Source organism: Haliaeetus albicilla, chromosome 24 (assembly GCF_947461875.1).
Source record: "Haliaeetus albicilla chromosome 24, bHalAlb1.1, whole genome shotgun sequence".
Taxonomy (NCBI): Eukaryota; Metazoa; Chordata; class Aves; order Accipitriformes; family Accipitridae; genus Haliaeetus; species Haliaeetus albicilla.
Window position 1 is genome coordinate 8,358,132 of NC_091506.1, and position 26,182 is coordinate 8,384,313.

General features: G+C 46.3%; 1 protein-coding gene and 1 long non-coding RNA gene across 8 annotated transcripts in view; one reads left to right on the plus strand and one right to left on the minus strand.

The window, feature by feature from the left end:
* ADAMTS9 (ADAM metallopeptidase with thrombospondin type 1 motif 9) overlaps positions 1 to 26,182 on the plus strand; it is an 86,885-nt gene that overhangs the window by 47,699 nt on the left and 13,004 nt on the right. For 4 of the 6 annotated variants that reach the window (XR_011329656.1, XM_069811939.1, XM_069811942.1 and 1 more), the window contains 4 exons: positions 3 to 179; positions 13,974 to 14,141; positions 19,365 to 19,538; positions 25,399 to 25,569. Coding sequence is in view for 5 of the 6 variants with exons in the window: in XM_069811939.1 (XP_069668040.1) it covers positions 3 to 179; positions 13,974 to 14,141; positions 19,365 to 19,538; positions 25,399 to 25,569 (690 nt within the window). In the remaining variant the exon portion in view is untranslated. The remainder of the gene's footprint in view (positions 1 to 2; positions 180 to 13,973; positions 14,142 to 19,364; positions 19,539 to 25,398; positions 25,570 to 26,182) is intronic. The other 2 variants (XM_069811940.1, XM_069811941.1) reach the window with 2 other exon arrangements.
* Positions 3,045 to 14,182, minus strand: LOC138690843 (uncharacterized). Of its 2 annotated transcripts, XR_011329660.1 has the most exons (5): positions 14,067 to 14,182; positions 13,269 to 13,376; positions 12,047 to 12,097; positions 10,800 to 11,147; positions 3,045 to 5,021 (listed from the first exon to the last, which is right to left on the minus strand). It is a non-coding gene; the product is annotated as an uncharacterized lncRNA (long non-coding RNA). The 2 variants fall into 2 exon arrangements; XR_011329659.1 differs by lacking the exon at positions 3,045 to 5,021 and having other exon boundaries at positions 10,585 to 11,147.

Genomic DNA, 26,182 nt, shown 5'->3' on the forward strand with positions numbered 1-26,182 from the left:
AGTGCACGAAGCCATGCGGGGCAGGGACAAGAACACGGCTGGTGGTGTGCCAGCGCCCTAATGGAGAAAGGTTTACGGATCTGAGCTGTGAAATCCTTGACAAGCCGCCGGACAGAGAGCAGTGCAATGTGCAAGACTGTCCTAGAGATGCTGCCTGGAGCGCTGGTCCTTGGAGCTCGGTACGACCATAAACTCTTTCTTTTTGTGAACCGTTTTGTGGATATCCCATAACAACAGATTTAATTTGCTTCAAACCAAGGTGCTAATGCTTCGTGTCTTAAAACTGCACTTAATGAGGATTATTGACAATATATTCAGAATAACATCTGTTCAGGAAGGGCTTACATTAGGGGAGCTCAAGTCCTTTAATTTAAAAGGCACTTTCTGCTAAGTAGCCACCTTTGTCCATTTTATTACACTGTGCGAGCGCTGTGCATTATGAGTCTTGGTTCTGATTGAGTTCTTTGCATATGGATTTAAACCTGGCATTTAAGCAGTACATTTCCATGAAGTTACATTGTTCTGATACTTAAAGGTAATACTGCACTGTGCACCTACTGGCTTACCAGTTGTGTGTTCTCTGCCGAAAGCAAGATGACGGGGGAAAACGTGTACTAAATCGCATCAACTCCCAAGCATGTACAAGTGTGTATAGATGTGTGGGCGTGTCCCTACCTGCCCCCACACACAGCTATATAGAAACAGGTGTGCATTCACACCCGTGCTCTATTTCTGTTCCTGTGTATATATACTAGAGCGTGCTGTACTGTGCAAAAGCACCTGTAAGATATTCTCGTGCATCTCTCTCGTTCTGGAGAGTTATTGTCTGGCCTGATCTCCAGCTGCCGCTCTAAATGTCATTAAGTCAGTAAGGGATCAGCAAGGTGGTGGAAGGCTTTAAAGCCCTGGGAGTTTTCTCATAACAAAATAGCGTTTGGAGCAGAGGTGCCTTACGCTGCTCCTTTGCCGCTGGAGGAGTCTGCTACAGAGATGCTCTTGTGAGGGCAGAGCAGCCCTGAACCGCAGGGCTGGGATGCTATTTTGGGTCCCGCAGCTTTGAAATCCTCCCTGCCCAGAGCAGCACCTTCTGCTCGGCGCCAAGGCGAGCGCTGCCTGGGGCACTTCTGGCGCGCTGGAAACCACGGACCTGCCGGTTTTGGAGTGGCCTTCAAACAAATGTCAACCTTTATTGTGTATTTTGTTATAAAAGTATTTGAAGAAGATTTAAAAAAAAAAAAAATTTAATCTGACTCAAAAGCACTTTATAGGAAAAGAAAAAAAGAGGCCTGTTTGTAATGTATTGGACTTCCTTAATTGTCACGGTTTGAAAAGTCGTCTTGCTAAAACGTAACCGCACTCTCGTTTCTGCGGGTGCTTTCAGTAGCGTGGATGCCTTCAGTAACGCTCCTCGATACATTTATCATACCTCAGTGAGTTATGCAATAGCCATAAAACTGCTGAACTGGTGTTTGTACGGTGCTTCACCAGTACAAGGGACAGTGATATGAAATATTTCATTTGAGGTGCTAATGGATCACTTGTACGCTGATATAGTTGGTGCTAAAAATGAGCGAGGTGAGCTAAGCAGAGCTAGCAACGCGTGCGGTGGCTTCCCCGCAGAATTACCGGCTGGGAGTTGCTGCCAACCTTTGTTACCTGTGCTGGACCATTTGCAAGAACCAAAGGTGGGACAGAGTTGTGTTGCATTTTGGTGTCGCTCAGCGTTCAGCCTCTTCACAGCTATTCAGGAACAGGCTCCAGGGCTGCGTCTGCTCCTCTTTGTTGGAAATGCAGGGTGCAGTCCTGTATTTTGGTTTCGGGTTGGGTGTTTGGTTTTTTTTCACCCAGGAAAAATACCCTTGACTCTACTAAGGTGTATTAACCTTGGTGGGCTGTCCTTGCTCAGTCTCCTGGGAGCAGGTGGGATGTGGGGCAAACAGGCAGAGGGCAGGGGCATCCTATCCTGCCTGCGGCATCTCCTCCGTGGGTGACGGGGCTGCAGAGCTGAGCCCCGGTCGTTGCCACAAAGTGACTTGATTTTTTTTTTTTTAGTCTTATTACCAAGGTGTCCTTTGGCTCTGATGTAGGGGACCCCAGAGCTGTTTGAAGACTGAATTGTATCTATGGGGTCAACAGGGCTTCATGTCCCTCCTGCAAAATACTCCACATGTGTGTCTACCTCGTGCTACTACTGTAGGTAGTAACGTCCAAACTTTTTTTCTTTAGTGTGGTATCGCCTGGATTTGCTTTAGCTCTGTCATTGGTTGCAAACATCATTCTGTAGCTGTACATACTTCATCTGTTGGGATGGAGTGTCACTACCATATTTTTTTGGTCACTTTTGAAACAAGAGTATAGTATTAGCTGAAACTTTTCAGCAGTATGGATTTATGTATTTATGTAAAAGTGTATTTATTTTTCCAATATTGTTATTTAATTTTATATAAATATTGCATACATTTACAATGTTTAATGTTAATGTTGAACAGTGAAAATTAAAGACAAGTAGAATGTAATCATAAATGAATTTGTATAATGATTTCTTGAGTCTTTCGCTAAATTAAGATCATATACTTAGTTTTGGTAACTTCTACTAAATTTTCTGAAATGGTACTGCAATGTTCCATCTCTTGGCTCACTTTTCTTTTACCTGCTTTGTTCTCCAACAGAAACTGTCATTTTCAATAATTAAACAAACACAGTTAAAAGCATATGAATTACGAACTCTGGATAACTAATTTCTTGCAAGCATCTGATTGGCTTAGCTTTACTCGAGTATCAGTGAAATTAGTACTATAAAATACATACAAATTAAAGCAGAGAGAGTCTGAAGAGTCCAACCCACAGTCCTCAGGCGAAATTCCACTGGGATTTTATACAGTAAACAAGTGATTTTATCTGGCTGGTTAAATCCAGGTTTTAAAGACATAATTAAATGAATAAACAGATTCTGTATGTAAATGATAATTTTATAACAGGAGGCTGGTGAGATGCCTTGTCATTATAATGTATGTTCAAAGAGGACTAAGAGAAGGTGACACTTTTATTTCCGAGCTTATTTAAGAACATGCATTTAAACACTGCGGAATTGTACGCCGTGTGATAGACCTGACCTTTTTATTAAAATAATGCTTTAGAAAACATGCAGAGACTGTTGTCAGGATACAGAGAGTGTGTTTTCTCCTCTGAATACCTTGTGATATGAACACAGATCTCCATACATGCTCTCGAATACCGAGGGGAAATCTCACCATGTTCTCCAGAACGAGGGAGATATTCACAGGGAGTATTGCCCATCGCTTCACTTAAAACCTGAGGCTGAATCCACTTCTCTCGGAGCAGATCTGCTCCTTGCAATGATCTCTGTGAAATTTGGAGTTTACCATAATATCCAACTGTATCCTGATACAATTTATGAATAATGCTGAATTAACTTGTTGTGGGCTTCTCATTCTTTCCAAGTTAGGAAATGAGCACAGATAAGGTAAAACAATTATATCTCACAGCACCCTATCCTGGTTCAGTTGGGTGAGTCATTTGAGCTTCACGGCACTGGGACAGTAATTATTTGACTTTGATTTGTGGAAAATGAGCAGGTGGGTTTGGGGATTTTTTGGTTGGTTGGGTTTTCCTGGAAAGTATTGTAATCTTAAAAGTAATCTGCTTTGTCAAGTACCTATCAGTTTTGGGTATCAAAAGTTCTAGCTGCTAATGCAATGGTTGTGTAGCTCTTAGTGCCTGCAAAACGGCGGTCTGCGCTTCCCACCTCCTTATCGAATAGGCAGAAATGCTGGTATCTTAATCTTTGAGGGCCCTTTGATCTAACAATGAGGAATTGGAAGCTTGGCGTAAAATAATTAGAAAATTAGCTGGCTAAGCTCCAAACTCTTGTTATCAACGTGAATTCAGGTCTGGGTTAGGACACCATGGCTGTATCCCCTTAGCTGGAAGCTGGTGGCATTGACGGCTTTGCAGGGCTCTTCGGCTGCATGCAGGGACGTGGGTAGCGGCGAAGGGGCTCTGGGCTCGGTGGGAAGTGGGAGGGCTACCTGGCCAACATCTGCGTCAGGGAGCCGGCACTCAGGAGTTTTAGTCTTAGAATTGGTGTCAGTGGAAAGTTCAGGTTATTTGTACTTCATTCTGTCAAAGCCCCAACACGGTGTTTACAAAATACCTTGCCCTCAAAGCTGGCTGAAAATAGACTGTTCAACAGCAATATTCTCCACGTCGTTGTTCTGGTAACATTCTTAGCAGGCAGGATGTCAGCTCTTGCTAAGGCAGAAGTGATAACCAGGGGCAGATTTGGTTGCAAGTGTTTATAACTCTGCTGTTCTCTTACTCTCTTCTGCAGAAAATGAATTTGCTGTGACAGCAGCATTACTGAGCTGCTGCATGATTCCTTACACATGTTTTGCAATAACAAAGCCATCCTTGAAGATGAACTGATAGGCATGCTGAACTCTCCAGTCACTCAGTGATTCACGTTGCTTTTTCTGTCCTTCATTCATATGATGATGGTTTAGGCTCTGAGACTGCGACAGCAAGTCTGTATTTCTCTGTAGTGCCAGGTATTATCAGAAAACTAATAAAAACAATCCTACCCCGAGAGCCTGTGAGGGAAGGACAAATGTTGCCGCAGCAGAGGAAGGCTGCGCGAACGGTCCCAGCACCCATAACCCAGGCAGAGGGATGCACTGGGTGGCTTTAGAAAAACAGGTAGAAATAGATGCCTTAGTGAAGATTGAATAAAGCTGATCCAGACCAAAATGAGAACTTGGTAGCCTATGCATATCCCCAGCTATCTGTCTGAAGCTGTCTCCGTCTCAGAGCTGTTTACTGGACGCTTAGGCTGGCCCACCAAGGCTGCTGTCCCTTGGGTTCCTGGCTGTCTCCCCTTTAGGATCAGTCAGACCGCCTGACTCCGGGGATTCCCAGTTCGGTGTGCTGATGAAAGGCAAGTAGTTGTCTGCTTTGGTTCCCCAGTCAGAAAAAGGCCTTTGACAGTGCAGACCTCTTTGCTTCTGTTTAAAAAAACAAAGCAGACCCATTTCAGCCCTTCCCTGCACTCCCTGCTGTGTGTCACCAGTCCAGAGCATCCCACCGCCAGTGCCCAGCTTCAGCCACCCTCCAAAACTGCACATCCCTGGGTGACAGCTGGGGAGGGCAGAGCCGTGCCAGCCGTCTTACCATCCACATATTCACTGCCTCGTGCCCTTCTCAGAGCTCATCTCAGAGGGTAAATGCAGCTGGGGTTTTTGTTTGAAGAGTTTCAGCCTGTTGCTCCTCTGGGGCAGCAGTGATGGATGCTCCTGCAGCTCTTTCCTCAGCTCAGTACCCACTGTCCCTGCCGAGGCTTAGAGCCACAGCTGGTGGCTCCAAGCTGGTTACAGGTGCATGAAGCCAGTGGTACCCAGCTGTCTGGTAGAGGAACATCACTTTATTCCTCTCTCGCTAGTCTAAAATCTCTGATTTTTATTTTCCTTTCCATTTTTGTTGTTTGCTTATCATCACCATCTTTCATTGCTACTTCTGTTTCTCCTTAAATACGGAGAACTATATAGGTATACTTTTGCTATTGGTTGTGCTGCCTCCTGTTTGCTAGTGTTGATGCTCCAAGAGCAGGATAACAACCATCGAAGCCCGTCTGCTACACCGCAGGTGAGGGACCACCCTGTGGCACCGTGTGCTTAACGCTGAGCCTGCACTTAAGTGCTTTCCTGGATCGACTCCTCGCAGGACTGATCTCCTGCAACTTAATGCTCAGCTTTTGCAATCCACACTCCTCCCTTGCAGGCACCTGTTAGTCTTTGCACCCGTTGTGATCTGACCTGGTGGTTAAATCTAGTGTCTTTTAATCTGATGGAGAAGTAAAAGGACTGGGCAGCAGTGTCCCCTCTAACCTCCCTAATTCCCTGGGAAGTAGCAGAGTAATGAGCTGCAGAGAATGGCCAGTCTCGTCTGCTCTCCTTTGATAGCCTCTTCTATTGCCGCTGCCAGGACCGATGTGAGCTGGACCAGTGGTTAGACTCAGGAAGGTTATTTTCTTGTATCTAGAAACTCTTCTCCCCCTACTCCCAGATGATGCATCTTTCCCAAGTTCCTCACTGCACCTTCCCACTTGGAGCAGGTAACTCCCTTAGTACTCACTGATGTTTCTTATCGTGCATAGTCCAACCCATGCTTCTGTCCTAACTTACTGTAAAATATTTGCCTTTCTCCTCCCAAAGTACAGTGGCTGTTTGGCTGCATTTGGTGTGCCTTCCATGGTTGCCTTTTTACACCTCCCCTCTTACACATTTTCTCAATGAGATGGTCATTCTCTAGGCTGTGTACAGCTGGCCTGAACTTGTACAAGTGGTGGGACTGCTGTTCAGCGATGACTGGCTTCAGCTTTTGTGTCATGGGTGGCCCATCCATGGCTGCTGACTTCATAAAGTCTGCAGACCTCCTATACAGGCACACATGCACACGCTCACACACCCGGGAGAAATAAAGCAATAAGTAAGAGGGCAATTACTGGGAATATTTGTCTCCCAAAGCACTGGCTTTGAGTGCAGTAATTGAAATATGCATTAGACTGCAGGAGACACATTAGAGCAGTGATACGCTTTCAGGGATGAGCTGTGAAGTTCAGCATCTTCAAGCAGATCCCTGAGCTGGGCGTTCGGAAGTCTGCATGCGTTTCTGCCCATACTCCAGATTCACACTGTATACCCCAAACTGCAATAGTTGCTGTTGCTCAGATCCTAGGCATTGTAGCATTTAGAAACAAGGATGTGTGATGATGGGGACACTAAGCAGAAAGACATTTACTGTGTTTCTAACTTTCCTGGTGAGTGATTTGTGAAGTCATTAAGGAAAAATGATGTAGTCAGTCTTGTTCCAAAGGCACTTAATGCTCTATTCATGTTTTAATTTTTACTAGCTCACATGGGAGACGAGTGAGCCAGCAGCATGGATGAAAATCTGTCTGATGCCCAAGACCATATGCAGGCTGACAGTATTTGATCCCTAGTGCATTAATCTGAGATTTTTCTTTATAAAACCTGGGAGCAGGAAACCTCCCAACACTCCTGCAAACTCCTGGTGCGATGCATGTCTGTGAAATAAGGCTGACGTTCCTTTGCAAGCTCTTTACTTTGTGTTTCACTCCATCCGACACAGAGAAGTCCTGTTTTTGATTGGGACTTCTAAATGGCGTTATAATACAACCGTTCACTAAAAATATGAAGTGTCAGTTAGCCTAGGCTGCTTGCTGCTTCAATTGCTACTCTCCTAAAAGTGCCACAGCATGGAAAATAGGCTTCATCAGTGCCTTCCACATTCCGTTATACCGACGTCCTTGGGTAGCTCACACATCTTCTCCTAATTTGAGGAAATGCCATCTGATGCCTCCCTCCCTGGAGAGACCTGCCAGTGGCTATTTAGGGGCTTTTGCTTGTTTGTTGTTCAAGTTAAATAGCGTGGAGCAGGGCAGGGACGTAGCTTTTAAGGCAGCTTTGTGTGTTCTGAGCCCTGCTGATTTCTGTACCCGGGGAAGCCTTTGTATGGGATGTGACAACAGGGCAAGTGAAAGGGGGGGAGAAGGTGCTACTTACTAGGTGGATGCTGTAGAAGAGGAGATGCGTGGCTTCTCCTCCTGCTGCAGTTACCTGCTTTTCTCCCATGTATCTTGTGAGGTTTCCCAGCTCAGGGAAATTACTGTATTGCTTTCAGAGCTCAGGCCCTTAAATCTTGCAGGTGTTAAAAGAGCGCAAGAGCATCCTTTCCTCTGGGCAATCTGTGCTGCTGGAGGAATGGGCTCCAGACACACCAGCCTCTTCCCTCTGCTGCAGTAAGACATCAAGTTGGACCCTTTTCTTTGAGAAATTTTCTTTTTTCTTTTTTTTTTTTTCTAACCTGTTACGAGACATCATCTGAGGTCACTCACCAGTCTCTGCAGCTTGGTTTGGCAGCAGGAAGGTGAAGGTTTAGTGAATTGTTTTATTTCTCCCTTTTGCACATAATCACTTGGGAAAATCTGTGCCTCTGCTGCAGAGCTGAGCAGCGCAGCTGGGGGACGGAGACCCCACATGCACTGAGCCGGCATGGATGTTCTCTCTCCGCCCGTGCCTGGGGCGAGGAATGCTCCTGGGGACAGTGGGGCAGAGCCTGCTCTTGGGCACACCAAGGGCTGCCCTCCGACTCCGTGAGGGCTCCTTGGGACGTTTCCACAGCGGTTCTGGGCAATGCTCACCAACATACTTGGACTACACACTCCAAAATCCCTAATGTTCACATCATTTTTTTCAATCCTCCCATTTCTCTGGGGAGTCAGCACGGATTAAGTGTCTCTAAAGCCTCTTTTAAACTGCAGTGCAATGCTTTGGTGTGTTTTGCTCAGGTCTCTGGTCCAGTTGCCCTCCCTTGAATGTAGAGACCACTCTTCCCTTTTAAAGGTACAAAAATCAGATATATTTTCTGGCCTTGTACCGGCTAAAATCACCATGACCACACACTCCTAGCAGCCGTGCGCATTAAGGTATGGCTCCCTCTTACAGTTTTGCAGGAAAGGAAAGCCTGGCTGGGTAAATCCTGCCCCGCACTCTGTGTTCCCACCCCGCAGGCATGGACTTCGCACCGTGCTGATGCAGCCGGGTGTGAGACCGCGCTAAAACAGATCGGTGGAAGGAACAGGATTTCAAAGCGGCAACAAATATTTGCTAAATATCTCCTAAAGTGCCGCAGCCACTGGAGATACCATAGCATGGAGCTGTGCCCTTGGTTTAAGCCTTGTTGCTTGTCTCGCTGAAGCCAAGAGAGTTACCTGCTAAGATACCTTGCTGTTGTGAGGCTAATTAAGTTAGTTTGGATGCCACAGAGCCTCTGTTGCTGGATAATTCACAAAGGCTCAGGCATTTTAAGACTTCTAGTGAAGGTTCAGCTGGCAAGTAACAATCCAGGCTTTCCTCGGTGGTGTGTCTTCTGATGTCCCTTGTGCTCGAGAGACTTCAGAGCTACAGAAGTCACAGCGCTGTGATTTCAGCATCTGATAGCAGCAGTGTAAGTTATAGTAAGAGCTGATGTAGACTATAAGGATGCTGAAATGTTACTATGAGGATGAATGGTTGGGCTCTTCTCGTAGCTGGAGAAGTTTGCTGACATCCAGAAGCAGAGCCCCCCACGGAAAGGGGATGTAAAGCATTGTAAGGCTCTGTCATTTTTCTGCTTTATTTCGTCCAGCACATGTTTCAGCTCAGATTGTTGGAAAGGATGAACGAGGGCTTACTTACGAGCGCTTACTTTCTATATAGTCCTTAATGTGTGGAAATCTAAACCTACAAGGCTTGATTTTAATTTCCTCCAAATGGCAGAATCTGCCATTTTTAGACATTTTTAGTCTAATTCTTCCCAGCCCCCAGCCCTGCCCTTGGTGAGCTATCAGAGCATACCTATCTTTGGGAATTCATTTGGTGATCACCGCAGCTTGCATTCATTATCTCAAATACCTCCCAAATCGTCCGCGGATGCATGGGGGGCCTGGAAAAGTGGTCTGACAGCATTTTCTGAAACTTTTCACTTTGGGGAGAGAATGTGCTTAGGTTCTTTCTGGTGGTTTGCTTTTCTGCCCCGTGTTAAGCTGCCCCTTCAATGCACAAAGTTAAGGGGAAGCGGAGCAGCTCCCTTTCTTCTTGACTTCTCTGTGCTGCCTCTTCACCAAGATTTGCTCATTTGTGCCCAGGGCTGTTGAGTCATTTTGGTGCCAGACAGACCTCACTCCCAGCCTGGCAGCATGAGCTCCCAGTGCAGAAGAGCAGGTCACGGTCTCCCACAGAAGGGTCAGAACCTGGGCCCAACCAGCCAGAAATTTTGTACAAATTTTTAAGAGCTTTTGCGGTACATATTCTGGTTTTTTTTCCTGCGACCAGCCCAGTGAATCAAGTAGCAGCCGTTCTATTTTACTGAGGTCTTAATGAACAAGATGTCCAGTCATCTTCCAAAATATCAGAATAGGAAACGCAGCAAGGGTTAGTTTAAAGCAATTTGCACGTACTTGGTGAAACAGAATGATCTTCATCATTCCTGAACTCTGAAACAGAAAACAAATTTTTGTGGAAACAAAAACACAAGCTTGCCACCACGCTAGAGCAGAGTGATGCATTGCAGGAGAGATTTAGCATCGTGTTCTGACCTTTCTGGAAACAGTTGTGGAAATATTCTTGTCATATTTATTTAAACTTTTTTCTTGCATTTAGTTAAACTAGGCAGTTTTATTTGAAAAAAATCAGCAGCATGCCAATCCCCGCTTCTTGGCGTGTTAACAAAACTAATCATGCAATAAACATAAAACCATTAAATCTGTGCTCAAATGCTTTGATCCTAATGCTTTTAGGAAAGTCCTTTTGTTCTTATTCTCCATGTAAAGCACTAGGTGTGACTGCAGTGGTTTTAGAGATAATAAATGTTATAACAAGAGGAAGGGTTACAAGAGTCTTTAGTGTGATGGCTATAGCTGATTTTTTGAAATAGTATTTCTCTGTTATTTTATGTGCCACAATCATCTTGGGTTATTTAAGAAACAACACAACATGTTGTTTTCGCACCATCCTCCATGCCTGGCTGTCCTCCCGGGTTCACCCAGGGGTGCTGTTTGCTGCCGTGCCTCAATCACAGGCTGGAAACAGCATTTCAGAGCAATGTTTTCCCATATTTGAGTGGAGGCAGAGGCAGGTAGAACATGGGCATGCCCAAGTGCACGCCCAAGTGCACATGATCCTCGACTCTAGGAAGCTGGTTAGTGTAAAAAGTCAATACAGTACCTTGGCTACTACTTCAGGGCTGGATCCAGAGGCAATTAAAACCAGTAGAAGTCTTTCTGTTGACTGCAAAGAGCCTTGGATGAGGCTGCTATTCCACAGAGACCCACCTGTCCATCCCCAGTACTTGGAAGTATTCTCTATGGGGATGGGGGATAGGAAAGAAATTTAAAAAAAAAAAGAAGAGAAATATGAAAGGAGTGGTTTTGTCTGTGCTATTCAAATGTTTTAAGGAAGGCAAGGTCAAAGCTTACCTCACTGTGGTACTGGTATTGTTAGATACCGTAAGCAGGCGGCAGCGTTTGCAGCGATGAAGAGTCCTGCTAATGAAATGCAATGTTTCTCCAGGGTCTGAAATAAATGATGAGACTGATGGCAGTAGCTAGGTGTATTGCTTCCCTAAGTCATATGGCATTGAGATGAAGCCCACTATTAAATTATTTGCTGCATGTGGCTCACATATGCTTAAAATCTACGTACCAAATGAAAGTTGGAAATACCTGAGAGGAATTAGAAGGCAGTTATGAAGTAGACTCGTTGCAAAGGAATTTTCAGTCTCTGATACTTGGTTACATTAGATTATTCAACCTCTTTTCTGTCAGTGCAAATGAGATCATAACTCACATGTACATGAAAGCAAACGGGTGGTTTAGATCTAAAAATGCACAGCCGCCTAACTTTGATTTATATTAAAGACAGACATAGAAATCGTTAATTCCAGCATCTTGGGAATTACATTTAAGTATTAACAAAATTAGGCAAATTATGCCTCAATCTCTGAGTGCACCAAGGTATGCATGCAGTCTTGTTGTTTCGTCATGGGCTGGCAAGATAAATGTCAGAATCGGGCTCCACGCCAAAGTTAAGCAATTTGTAGAAGGGGGATAATAATTTTGGAAATTACTAGCACCATATTATTTGTGAGATCAAATATTTATCGACCAACTTCAGGTCCCCAGAAACATGCTTGTGCTCTTGCACAATGTGAGTATTCTTCCTTTAGAATAAGTAGCGGATCCAATGTATTTTTTAAATCGGAGAGATGTGCAAGGCTGTACCGGCTTGGGATGTGGGGCAAAAGAGAGCACTGATCAAGTCAGTGAATTTACTCTTTAGCTTTGGCTGTCACAGTAAAGTGTCATCAACCTGCATGGAGAGCGCTTATGGAGAAGCACTTGAATTTTCGCTAAAGCATCAGTATTGGTATTTAGTCCAAAGATAGTAAGTGGATGAAAGTATTAGAAGCTTACAACTGGGTTTGGTAGGATTTGACGTTCCTTCTTGCTGCTGACGTTCATTGGCTAGGGAGAGACATAGAGAGAATGAAAAAATGAGCTTCTGATGAAATTCGAAAGCTTATAAAAATAGGATAACATTAACTCAATCTTTTTCCTATTGATATTAAAGAAAAAAGTGAAGTTTATGAATCTGGGTAACTCGTGAAAGTCTTATTTTAGAACAAGGGACAGCATTTCCTCTGTTTCTCAAAGTTGAATGTTACTCGCTGGGGGTTTTGGCCTATCTTGAAATTGGAGCTGGGCTCAGGAAAATTCAAGAGGCGGCCATCCCTGCTGCAGGCTCGTCTGGCTTCCCTGCCTCTCCAGGAGGAGCATCATTAATGGCCCTTAAACCCTCTTGATCACAAGGGACAAGCTGATCACAGCTACCTTTTGTCAATCTGTAAAGGTCTTGCAGCAGGAAAACAGCCTTTTTCAGAACACTGCTTATGCAAGCTTTTAAGCAGCAACGTCTGATCTGAGGAGTTACATCCAATTCTCTCTACCTTGGTCTGAACTTTTCTATTTCGGAGCATATTACTGCTCTCTCGCTGGTTCTTTGTGTACCTCTTAACACAATAGGGACAGAATGAGTTGGAAGTAATGCTGTAATTTAAAATAAGCACAGCTGTCAATGAATATGCCAATTTCTATTCTAATGGATCTTCCAGAATTGCTACATATATAAATTGTATTTTTTTAGGTTTGAAATGTTTTCATAGACTGGGAAGAGCTTGGGCTGTAATTTATTTCTTAGGAAATATACTGATGGGGTGGCTCCGAAATGAAGGAAGAAGCCTCATCTCTGCATGTTTGCTGCATTCTGAAAAGAAAGCAGAACATTTTATATTGAGAGATGGTTGAACCAGGGTGTTTGTGCTCAAGGATTAAACCAGGATGCTTGTGACATAGCATGTAATGACTTCCATAACATGTAATGAAGAAATTGAAGCTGAGTCTCTGGGTGCATCATGCTGAGTAAGAGGCTTGTTCTACACGGAACTGTCATATTAAATTCTTGTCGCGATTCCAGACCCCTTTGATTCCTAAGTCTTTTGGAGGAGACTAATCTGAAATCAAAGTGAAGTTGCTTGGGGTTTGCATGCCAGAAGTGGTCACGTTTGAAAAAGTTCAGTGAACCTGCAGAGGGAGGTTGAAATTAGTTGCTTCGCTACAAAGCTTACAGCTAACATACCTGCTGATCTGCTTTTTGCTTTGATTCTTCGGGCTCTGCCTTCTTGCCACCTTCTGAGTTGTTTTCAAAATGCATAAATCTTAAGGACGAGCATGTCCTGGTTTCAGTCTGTTTAGTAAAAAAAAAAAAAAAAAAGGTAAATCAGTCTACACTGGTAAAACAAACAGGAGCTTTAATACAGAGGACATGGAAAGTCTGCATTTTTCTCTTCTGCCTTGTCCTTTGTGCAGTTATTTCCCTCTGTAAAGGTGTATATCACACTTTACTCTCCCGATTTACCAACATTTGACCTCCCTTTGTGCCTAGGTAAATGGAAATGGTTCCTTTCAAGTTCATCGAAGTAGATACTGAGGGCTCCTCTCTTGATCCCTGTAAGATGACTCTGCTTCTTTGAAACCACTGGAGCAATGCCAGCAATCCAGCCTGTTATCCCTGCTGAATGTCAGCTGCTTTCTTTAATTTGATGCTGGCATTTTGGGGGACTTTGACCAAGAATATCATGCAATATTAAGTGCAAATGGAAGCATTTCCAGTGGTTCAATTCTGCCCTTCCGTATCTCCTCCAGCTTTGTGTAGGGTGCCGGGGACCTGGGGATGTGCTTTTTGGTCCAGTTAAAAGAAAATGCCCTGGGTAGCCATGGCCTGCGTATAACCGTGTAGATGGCCCTGTGTGAAAGCTGATCTGTTGTTACTTTATATTTACAGTGTTCTGTCTCCTGTGGAAGGGGCCAAAAGCACCGCAGTGTGTACTGTTTGTCAAAGGAAGGGAGGCATGTAGAAGAAGATTATTGCAAGCACCTTGCTAAGCCCAATGTGCAAAAGAAATGCAGAGGGGGCAGATGTCCGAAGTGGAAAGCAGGAGATTGGGGACAGGTGAGACGTGTTGTGTACCCTTCTGCACCCTTTGATATTCTTCCTCTGTCAAATTGGTTGGAAGCTGGTTTTCCCATCACTTCTGTCCTCTTGAACTTTTCACGGGTAAAAGTTTTGGGCCAGATCCTCAGGTGGTGTAAAACAGCGTAGCTTCATGGACAGGAGTGGAGCAGCAGCTGAAAACATGGCAACTTGCTTTTAGTGTCTATCTGAAAGCAAATTCCTTGTTGTATATTTATTTTAAGTTTCTGCTAGAAAAGGCATCAGTATATAATATTAAAGAGAATCTACTATTTATTCGTGTTTTTAATATCATTATTATTTAAATATGTCACATCCCAAGCAAAATCTTCCTTAGTTTTGAGAAATCTGAAACTAATTTTATTATCAGCTTCCTGGGAAAGCCTAAAGAATAATCAGAGCTGTTCATTAAAAATGCTTTTCACTACCTTTTGTTTCTTAACAAGCTCATCTCTTGATTTTGCTTCATTAAAAAGTCAGACACTGATGCATAGAGCAGAGGCTGCTGGAAGTGTGAAAGTGCTTGAAGTTACTAAGCATCTTGTTTGCTGAAAGCGTACCTTGAATCCTTGTTTTCCTGAAAATAATGTCTTTGTCATCCCCTTGAATCTGCTGCATCACGTTTTTGTTTCTGAACCTCGCTTTCCCCTCTACCTCATTAGGGTGCTAATCAGCAGAATTATTGAAAATCCCAGACTAAATGAACTGTTAACTTGTAAAACATCATGTTCTCTTGTGGTCTGTCTTCCAAATTAAGGTACAAAACACCAGTTCTCGCTGTATCCAAGTTCCCTGAAAGATAAACCATTAACGCTGCTACAGGCACACATGCAAATGTTAGGACTAGAACAGCATACTGTTGTTTAATGTCGATTATTAAAAAAGACAATAAATCCATTGAAGTTCTATGATTGTTTTCAGACTTGTATTTTTTTTTTAATGCTTACCTTTATATTCATAGGATAGGAGTCTTTGCCATTATGTGTGTAAAGGACTAAGTGTGCATTCACCATGGAAGTTCAGTTACTGAGGTCTGGGTCCTTTACCCAAGGCATGGCTGGGAGCACCCAGGTAGCCCTGCATAACCCTGTGAAATGCACGGTACTGCTCCCATATTGGAAATTAAGTCGCTATGATTACCTTTATTACCTGCAGGACCAAAACCTCAATTTTATACAGAAGCTAGACTGAAAAGAAACACGAGGCCATTAGATAGTCTTGTCATGTCTGATTTGCATCTTATTTAAAGTGACTGTTCCTGAAAGCAATTTTTTACAGCTAATAATTGTAAACATAATAATGTAATGGTCTGTCGATTGCGTTAAAATACACTGATGTTAATTGATAGAAGTGTTTTAAAATTTCCAACATTCCACTGCATGATCAGAGTTAATTTTATGCAAGTGGAGAAAGAAACTCAAGTTAATAGGAGGATGAGGTGATTTATGGCCTGAGGTAATCTCTTGTGACTAGGCAATTAAGGAATATTTGTATGCTAATGATAAAGCTAAGAATAGGCAGGCATTTCCAGGGGTAGCTCCTCAGCCCGTGTCCCTGATGCTGTAGGTGCTCAGCCAGCCAGTGTCTTGCTTAGGGAAAAAATAAAGGGGTAGAAACATTCATTCTGCAATATCAAACTGGGCTTTTGAAAGCCAGATGAAATGCTCTGACGTGGCTTCCTTGTGTCCAGATCCTCACTTGTGCTGACAGCGTTTCTTTGCCTGCGACAGATGAAGAGTTGGGGCTGTCAGAAGTTTGGAGCACCAGCCTTGGCCGTCCCTGCGAGATGTGTGCAGGGCTTGCACGGCTGTGCAAAAGATTTAATGCCTTAGAGCCGAGGTAGATTTAGGTGCTGAACTTCTCATAAAGGCTATGAAACAGGCAGGGGTTTGGTGTTCCGAATACCCAGTAGATCAGGATCTAAATGGGCACGGAAACTCCGTGTCACCTTCCCCATCACCGGTGCCACTGTTGAAAATAGGAGCCGTGATCAGTTTGCACTTAGATACTATCAAAAAAAGCTTTCTGAAGGTCTAATTGCCTCTGAAAGATAATCCCAAAGCTAAGCTGCTGTGAGCTGGCCGCCTTTTGTCCTGGGCAAACCAGCAAAAGTCTGCGTGAGAAATAAGGCAAGGTTTTCCCGTAGAAGTGCATCTTCCTTGTCGCAATATATGTGCAGGACCTGTTGTGTGTACCTTTAGGGGTTTTCTTTCTTTCCTTCCTTCCTTCCTTCCTTCCGGGAAAAGGAATGATTCAAAAAATCAGGATTAAAAAAAAAAATACAAGAATGGTTAAAAATGAATCCCAGTCAGCAGTTGGCTAAGCTGGTGCTCCACTCCCGTTTTTTTTTTCTCTCTGGATGTTTTGTATTCAGAGGCTGGGTTAATTCTTTTCTAGATTGTTATGAATCCACTTTCCTGTAGAAAAGCATGTTTAATATATCCGTAATAATCAGAGGGGAAGAAAAAAGGCTTTTTTGCTAAGTTTTAAATGTGCTTGGGTCTACGCTGAAATATCAGATTTAATGTGTTTGCATCTCCTAAGCAGTATCAATTATGGTCATTTACCTTTCACTTAGCAAAAATACCAGTATTTATTCTGCTGTCTGGTATTTACATATTTCAGCTACAGGCTGAAATCCAGCCCTGTCTAAAAACATAGGTAGAGCTTCCCTATAGCTGCGCTGGCGCTCAGCAGTTTGGTGATGGTCTTTCTCAGTGGAGAAAGGAGCACTCCTGGGAAAACGTATAGACTCCATTGAAAAGACAAACGGGCTGCCTGGCTCGTGGCATCCCGTAGGGGAATATATAAGTACAGCAAAAGTTGGCTGCCCCTAAACTGAATATATTCTGGCAACATCAGCCAGCTGTATTCCCCAAGGTAGACACAGGTTGGCTGACCAGTATTCTGGATTAAAATAGCCAGGATGAAAATGGTGTTAAAACCCACCTTCTCTTCCCACTGTAATGGGGCATCATGGCGTTATTTCGAAGCCAGCCATAAATCGAGCCAGAGCCACAGCAATACTGATGCTGCAGCACAGGCAGCGGGAGCAAGCGCCCCGCGGAAGGAGATGCCTCAATCCCCCGCGAAAACTCCCGTGACCCCAACTCACCAACTTTTGCCCAAGCCGGGCGCAGCCGTCGCCCCCTCCTCATCAGGCCCCCGTGCTCTGGCAGCAGCAATTCCCTGCTGTGGCCGGGCCAGCCCCACCGCAGCCCTCCTGTGCTCCCAGGGCTGGGCTCACCTGCAGCTTCGTCTTTTCGGGTCGGGACCACGCCGGTATTTCTTCCTCCTGTGCTGTGGCCGGATCGCACCGTGGCTGCCCTGCGTGTCTGGCCCCCGAGTGCACTTAGGAAACTCGTTCAGCCAAGAAAAGCCTCCCCTACATGCACTCTTGCAGTTAGCCCCAGGGAAAGCTCTTTGCTTGCTTGCTCTCTTGCAGGAAGGGGGTTCAGATCTCTTCCAAGGGACGGTCCGGGACACAGCAGCCCTGGCCTGGGGTCCTGGGGCGGCTCGCTCCCCCACTGCAAGTCCTGCCGCCGATTCCATCGGGGCGCAGCGTTTATCCTCGCGGGCTTACGCGGGGGCAAAATTTCACCCAGGCACGCGGTGAAATGAGTCTACGGCTTTGCCCAGTGCCGTGCTTTGCCCTGCACAGCCGGGGACCAACCTCCCTCTCCCCAAATCTGCTCTGCCTGGGTGTCACACACAGCACAGCCCCCCGTGACAGAGCCACGGCGTGACTTGCGCTCCCTTATCGTAACATACCCGGGCGTGTGCTTTTTAGGTGGGTGATAAATGCAAACCAAAAGGCATTTTAGGGCATGGTATGCATCCTGGTATATATGTTTCTCCAAGTTTGTGGCCATTATTCAGTTTAACCGTCCCCTATGGAATGCGTAGGACAAACAGCGCCGTTAATCACAGGGAGGCAGCGCAGCATATGGGAACCATTTGCATCACCGGTGACAGAAATCTCTCTGCTACTTTCAAAAGTTACACAAAAATACTCCCACCCTCTTACAAATATCTGAAGGCAGGCAAATATTGACAGTCAGCTTTTCTTTGGTCCTCATGGCTTTATGGGGCATTTGGATAGTAAAGCAAACGGAGCATTATGGAGGAGTACTCTGCAGAAGAGAGAATTGCTTCCCCGTTAGGAGCCCCTTAATTCCCTGCCTTAAGAAGGCTTGCTTTTATAGGTATTGCAATAATAGGCAGTAAACTTGTTTTCTTAGTTCCTGATGTATTAACTAAGGTTGCTTATATTAATTGTTAATTCAGCAAAAGGCTAATCATAGTAGTTGTGTTTTAAATGCAAACTTTTGATTTTTACAGGCTTTCTTCTATAAATGCAAATTCTTTTTATTCCAAGTCTGTATCATATGCTTTAAGATCTAGCAAGGAAGAATCCATACCAGAGGGACATTAAGTACTGCTAAACTTATTACACTGAGCAGCCACAACAATAAGAAATGTTGCGTGAAAGAAAAAACAAGCTGTTAAAAGCATTGTAGTGTAGATAATAATTTGAAGATGCCTGAGAAACAGAGAAATTCAGGCTTTTCTTGCTGTGCCTAGGAGCACGGAGAAACGTGCCCGCTGTATAACAAAGGAAATGTGAAATGCAGTTAATTTAAAGATGACATTTATTTTCACAAACTAACAGTATGCCCTGGCTTGTGTGCATGTGCACGTTTAGATGCATGCTGAAAGCAATCCCAGCTGTATCATACCTTTACCTCTCTATTGCTCCAGACTTTCTTCTGTATAATTCAAGTTTGCTTTTCACTGAAGTCCACTCTAGTGACACTTGTGGCATTTGATATATTTTGAACTATTACTTTTTTGAGCCGAGCGCCCGAGAAGTCCTATGCAGAGCCTCGCCGCCTCTGGCGTGTTGCAAGGATTTAGCAGTGCCTCTATCTCCAGAAAGTTTTGCAGTAAAAATCCCATCCGGGAAATCCTGACCTCCCCGAAGCCAACAGCAAAAATTCCCGCTGGCTTCAGCGGAGCAGGGATTTCAGCCTGTCTGCTCTGCCCTTGCAAAATTTTTTCCCTCGTGCAACGAAAAGCCTCCCCTGGAAGTTTAAACTCCGGCGTTAGAGCGTTGCTGTCGCCGCCGTTGAGGCGAACCCCGGGAACTTACCGCGATGGCCGCGACGGGGACGGCCGCTCACCTTTTGTCCCTTCCTCTAGTGCTCGGTGTCCTGCGGCCAGGGCGTCCAGCGCCGCACCGTGCGCTGCCACAGCGGTACCCCGAAGGCAACCGAGGAGGCAGAGTGTGACCCGGCCGGCCGGCCCCCTCCGCAGCGGGACTGTCACCTCCCCGAGTGCCCCACGCACCGCTGGGCAGCCGGCGAATGGCAAGCGGTAAGCGGGGTCCCCCCCTTCGCCCTTTCCCCAGGGTCACGTCGCTTGTGCTCTCGAGCGTGCGGCGTGGGATGATGCTGGAGATGGAGGGGGGTGGGGGACACGGGACCACCGAGGCTGGAGACGGGTGCTGGAGGGCTGCGGTTTTGGGGTTGCAACCTGGGCTTGCCAAAAAAAAAAAAAAAAAAAGCAGAGGAAACGCTCATGCGTGCTGGCTGGAAGGGGGGAAGCTGAGAAATACCGCCGTAGGGTTAATTTATTGCTTCGTGCTGCCCTTGTTTGGCTGGGACCTACGCAAATATTGAGCAGGTTTTGGGTAGGGCGGATTTGGGTCTGTTCCCAGAGGCTGAGCCCTGCCGCGCTGCTCTGGCAGTGACCCCCGTGCCTGTGGGTTTGAAGGAATTGGGGAACATTGGTAATTCCCGCTTTCCTGCCCCGTTACCCCGGTTCCTTCTGACAGCTCTCTTCTTTCGCCGAGCTCCTGGTCCGTGTTTTTTGCCAAACTGTGAGCAGCGCTGAGATAAGCTCTCCCATGGGAGAGGGTGCTTTTCCGAGTGACGGGGATCGGTCCCCAGCAAAACCAGCCCCTTAGGCTGGAGCAGGAGATAAAGCTGCTGCTACGGTGGTTCAGGGAGAAACTCCGACTTGCCTGCGGTGTGGGTGATGGGTGGGCCTGAGGGTGGTGGGTGGCAGGAGGACAAGGGGACCGTGGGCAGGAGGAAGGGGTCCAGGAGGAGCTCTCCCGTGGGCTGCCCGCAGGGTGCCGTGGCAGACTTCGATTGCCCAACAGGTTTGGGCAGAGAGAGTTCAGACCAGGCACCAAAATGATTGTTTTCATTCTGGTTTCATTCCGTTCTTAGCCATCCCTGGCTAAATCCTGCCCCAATTCTCCTCCATCCCTGCCGGGCTGTCCCAGGCTCTTCCCTGCAGTGCAGGGACGGCCAGCCTTGGAAATGGGAAAGGCGATGGAGCTGACTCCAGCGTCACACAGCCGGTGTGCAGAAGAGGCCGTTGCTCCTATGGAGGGGATGTCCACATCACATAGGGAGAAGGGCATTGCCTGCTGTGGGGATGCAGGGGATGGAGAGGGGCAGAAGAATCCCCCCACACCAGGTACATCAGCTGCCCGGCAAAACCATTGCCAGCCCCAGTGGCAGGGCAGCAGGGGCTCGATCTTGAACCCTTTGAAGAGCAAAGGTCTCACCGACTCTGGAGGTGCATGACCAGGGCCTGATCCTGGTCACCCTGACACTTGCAGTGTTCAATGCCGGGCAGCAGGAGAAATATTAATCAAACGGGGGCCCGGCTTTCATTGGCACACAGGCTCCTTTTATATTGCTCCTGCGTGGCCCACGGAGGTCTTGAAGGGGGACAAAATTCGTCGAGGTCCCTTACCCTGCTGAGCCCCTGGTGTAAATGCAAAACAGGGCCCCCTGCTCCGGTGTGAAAAGATGGGGAGGCACCGCCAGGTTCCTCCTCAAAGTCTTGGTGTTTGCAGACACTTCCAGAGCCTGCCTTTATTGTGTCAGTAAAAAAAAGAAAGAAAAAAAGGGGGAGGATAGGAAAAGCACCTCACGTGTGCAGAGGCTGCACAACTTTTCCGCTGCAGCAAGAAGAAATTCAAGGTTAAGGCAGCGTGTGCTTTCCTCTCATCTTGCCTTCCCCATGAGCTCCTTCATGGCTCGTTACTGCATGGAGCATCCCAGTCTGCAGGCATTATCTAATATCCCTCTGCCCGCGGTACCTCAGCCTGTCGGGGATGATACAAACAAGTTTAGCTTCGTTTCCTCGGTCTTGGCAGTGCTGGGAAGTTGGGTTTGTAATCCTATGTAACATGGCCATGAGTACAAGAGGCCGGAGAGGTCTGTGCCCCTATTCCCACCTGCCCGGGAGCCGAGGGGCGATGGGAAGCAGCAGGAGGCAAAGCCGAGCTGACCACGCAGTGGTACCCAACGGAACCACGCCAGCCTGGAAAAGAAACACAGGAACAGCCGAGGGGGCTCCAGCAAATTCCTTGCAATGAACTTTTTGCTTTTACAGAGCCTGTTAAATTTCTTCAGCTAATAAATTTACAGGCGGCAAAGTAGGTCACCAAACAGCATGCAGTTGCAGTTCTTACCCAACAGTGTAATTAGCCCCTGAAAAGCCACGGCTCCTACCCCGTCCTTTTGCCCTCTTTCCCTTATTTTTGCAACTTTCAAACCAGTGGCGAGAGACCCCTGCCTGCCCCTACCCTGCCAAGCCCTTGGTGGGAGGTGGATGCTGATGTTTTCCTAAGTTTTCCAGGGCTTCCCATTGCACTGGGGAAATTTTTAACGTGTTAATGGAGATTTTTTTTTTCCCCCAGGGGAGCTTTGCTAAGGGAGTGGGCTGGAAGTTTCATCCCCCATAAATAACCATTAGTAGAAACATGTAGGAGATGTCCAGTGTGAGCTCGCCCCATGGCTTCATTCTTCTTCTGAGCACTTCTTATTTTGTTCTGATGTATCTGGTGAAAAAAAGTAGTAGCACCTTCTCCCCAGCCATTAATACTGGCCACATGTTATTTATAGCGAGGAGGCAGAGATTGCATTAGTATTCTCTGGGCAGGGAACAGCAATGAACCCTAATTGACATGAAAGGCGGGATGTAAAATAACATCCCAGTGCTGTCTTGTTCTTGATTTCTTATCTTTAAAGGGAATCTGTCAAGAGGGGTTTTTTTATTGTTCCTTTTTGTTGTTGTTTTTTAGAAAAAAGTTGGTCTTGCCAATGAAAAGGAATAGGGAACTTATTGGAAACCGTTTATTGCTCTGTTGGTGTATCACCATTAATTAGCTGTTCTCAGTGACCACACCAGGGAGAAGAAAGTCAATAGAAAGGGCCTTGCTAATGTCAAAGTAAAACTCAGACCAGGGTCACAAAGAAAAAGGGAAAATTGGGAGACAGAAGGAATTTTTGGTTTTTTAATATGAACCTCTGTGGAAGGACAATGCACGGCTCTGGAAGCTGCAATGCAATTCTTGAATCTTTGACATTTGCTGTTTGGGGGAAAATCGTGCCATCCTTGCCTGATTTGGATTGCAGAGTTACCCAAGGCATGTTTGAAGTGTTTGTGGTGTGGGGGTTTGTTTCATCTCTGCGTCAGATTTTGATTTTTAAAAAAAGGAAAACAATGAATACTTTCGCAAAGCAATGCCTTTGGGCTTTTTTAATTAATATTATTACTCTTCTAAAACAGTTGCAGAAGTGCTTGAAATGGTCCTTAATTTGAACTGCCAGGAAAATAGTTTAGAATTTGGGAAATGAAGCAAAAGAGACAAATATTGTCAAATGCCTGACCTGTTTTTCAGCTCTTGCTATCAATAGCTGTTATACCCTGGCCCTGCTGTTTTATGTGAGATTTAGATCAGTCACGAACATGAGAGTTCATACAAAATCTATCACCGTATTAAAAGGAAAAATAGCCTTTTCATGCTAGCTGAACTGTCCACTTTCTACATGAATAATGTTTTATAACCTTGGGGTGGCTGATTGGAACCTCTGCGGCGTTTCTCTTTGGTTTATTTTATGATGGTCTCACTGTCTTTGAGCCGTATTTAATATCGCAGTGGGATTACTTTAATTGCCAGTTATCCCTAAAAATACAAATAATCAAACTTTCATTTATTGATGGTGACAAAACGTGCAGAACTGGCTTAGGTTTATTTGGCCATACAACCGTTATTTGCAGAGAAACCCAAAGCAGGCTGGCGTGCTCTCGAGCGTGTCAATCGGCAACTAATGATTTTAAATGAGGATGGGCTTTTGATATGATAGCTTTTCACGGCCAATGTCAGAAGGTGCGTTGACAGCATAGAGATTGTTCACCCTCCTAAAATGAAGCATGAGCCAATGTACTTGCAAATTTAGGCTTAAATATACATTAAGGGGAGGGGACGAAATTAGCCTTGAGCTTCCCACTTCTTGCAAGACGCCTCTTTCGGCTGTGGGCGGCGGAGGGCTGGAACGATTCACCCTGCACTGGTGACCACGTCCTGGGCTGGCGTACGCCAATCCAGAGACAAGGGGAGCTTGGAGCATCCCGTAGCCCCGTTCCCACCGCACTGGAGAATCCCTCATTAGGAGGGAGCGGGAAGTTCGGGGTTCGTGCTGCCTCTGAAAGGCGCCGCTCAGGGAAGCTACGTGATGATGGAGCACTAGCGATGCCTTATTCACATGCAATAACTCCCTTTCAGATTTTACTTATATAACAGGGAGATAGCAGAGAAGGGCAAATATAGCACAGTGTGTTTGCTCTCTGAGGAAATCATACTCCAGCAAATTCCTCCAGCCCCCATAGGATCGCTGTGTTTCAGCACAGACCTAGAAGGAGCTTCCACTCCAAGGGCTTAAAGCAAGAGAGTAAATAAGGTTGAAAGCACATGAAGCCCTTGAGGTCTTTTGGCAGACTGTGGATTTTGCAATGTTGACTGTTGCCTAAGAGCTCCTAAGTTATTCCTTCGGAATAAATGCTGCTTTGTGGGGCTGCCTCTCCTTCCCTGTCCCCCTCCACTTCGCTCAGTTACTAAATATTTACGACCAACGTGACATTGCGCTCACGGCTCTCCTGGTTTGCTGCTCCTGCCCCGGATTGATCTGATTTTTCGAAGTTCTCGCATAATTTGCAATCTTGGTTCTGACAGCTAATTACAGAAAGCGGGGGGGCCTGACAGTGCCTGCGTTTTGCAATTAAGTGAACACACCAAGATCTTGCTAATGGTGGGCCAGCCAGGAGAGCAGGAGCTGCTTCGGGGAGGCTGGAAATGATGTTCGGAGGGTGAGACTTTAAGTAGATTAAACTGGCACGGTCCTCCGAGCCTAGGTGACTTCAGACGGTGTTTCTGTACAGATAGGGATGGTCTGATTGAATGTTTTATCCTTTTCCTTAGGGGAAGACATTTCCTGTATATTATATAAAATGATTATTTTCATGCATTTTTCTCCTCGTTAATCCAGTTAGTTGAAAGTGTTAGAAGTCCATTACAGGCGATAACTTTAAGAAAATAGGGTTTTATCCAGACAGCTGCTCTTATGCTGATTTATTTTGTTTTATGTGTGTGTTTTGTAAGACACGCTCTGAGCACAGAGCCCACTCCCAGGAGCACAGCTTCACAGCCAGGCTGCTTTTTCCAAGAGGAGCAGAGAAAGAACCGAGTCCTTAAAGTCTCCAGAAGCCCCCGGGGAGCAGCTGTGCTCGGCTAGCATGGGTTGCTCTTCATACTGGGCAGGGCAGTGTCTAAAAGAGAATAAACCCGTAGGGCCCACTCAGGCTCCGCGGTTGCAGGGATGTGCCGGGGCAGAGCGCTGCTGCTCGCCCGCTAGCAGGGACCGGGCAAGGGGCTCTCCTCGCACCAGCCACAGCCAAGGGTGCGACGGTGTGTATTTTGGAAGGAGGATGGCTGGGTTGTCGTTATCCAAGCAGCTGTATTTACTAGGGGCTGAAATGGAAGGGGTTGGCCCCTTTCTTGCCCCCTTGCCCCATCCCCTGACCTGGTATGCCCACCCCTGCATCTCTCGGTCCCATCGCAGCTGGATCCCGCATCTGGCCCATCCCAATACCTGCTGCTTTGGTTTCTCCTCTCTCCCTACATCTGCAGTTCGGCTTGGTACCTCCAGAGGATGGGAGCAATTTGTCAGTGGATGCTCCCGCAGTGCCTGCCACAGCAGGGCTCTGGTCTCAAATTTGCCCCCCAAGTGATACCAATGAGAGATGCCAGCATGGGGCACAGAGCCATCCGCTCACTCGGGCTGCTGGGAGGAGGGCTCGCTCGCTCGGCAGATGCAGATTTATTTGCTGAAGTCCCTCATGGGTTGCATGAGCTGTTGTTTCTTGCAAACAGTGCATGAAGACGTGCGGGGAGGCATCTCGGTACCGCAAGGTGGTCTGCGTGGATGAGAACAAGCAGCTGCAGAACAGCGGCTACTGCGACGCCAGCAAACGTCCCCCCGAAATCGAGAGCTGCGGGCTGCCGCCCTGCGAGTACGTCTGGATCACCGGAGAGTGGTCGGAGGTGAGTCCCCATCCCCATCCCCATCCCCGCGCAGGGACCGCTCGGCACCGGGCCACGCTCTCCTCCTCTCGCCGCCGGCCTCACTGAGATATTGCAACCCAAATCAACAGTGGCAGGGCAATGCTGCGTGGTTTAATTATTATTTTTTGGTTTGTTTCTGTGTGCAATTTCCCTCCTGGAGAGAAAGAAGCAGGGTTGTGCGAGAAGACCAGGATATTAAAGACTAAATGCCAGCATGCTCAGAGTTCTAGCTAATATCTAGAGGCAATTTTCTTCTGAAGCACATCGCGTCCAGCAGGCACCCTATTTGGTTTTGTGCTGGTTTATTTCATTTATTTATTTATTTGGTTTTATTCCCATCCCGGGGAGCTCCGGGTGAGCATCCTGGGGGAAAGGCGAGCTTGGATATGACCGCGGGGACACGTCTTTCCTCGATGCCGTCTTTGGCAGGAGCGAGGACCTGGTGTGAGCAAAGGCAGCAGGTTCACCCTCACGGCTGGGAGAGGGCTTAGCAAGGAAAATAGATGAGTTTTCTTTGCAGCAGGCACTGCATGCGGAAGGACCCGGGCTAATCTCAGCCTGTTTCCTTCTGCAGTGAGTGAAGGATTACTTT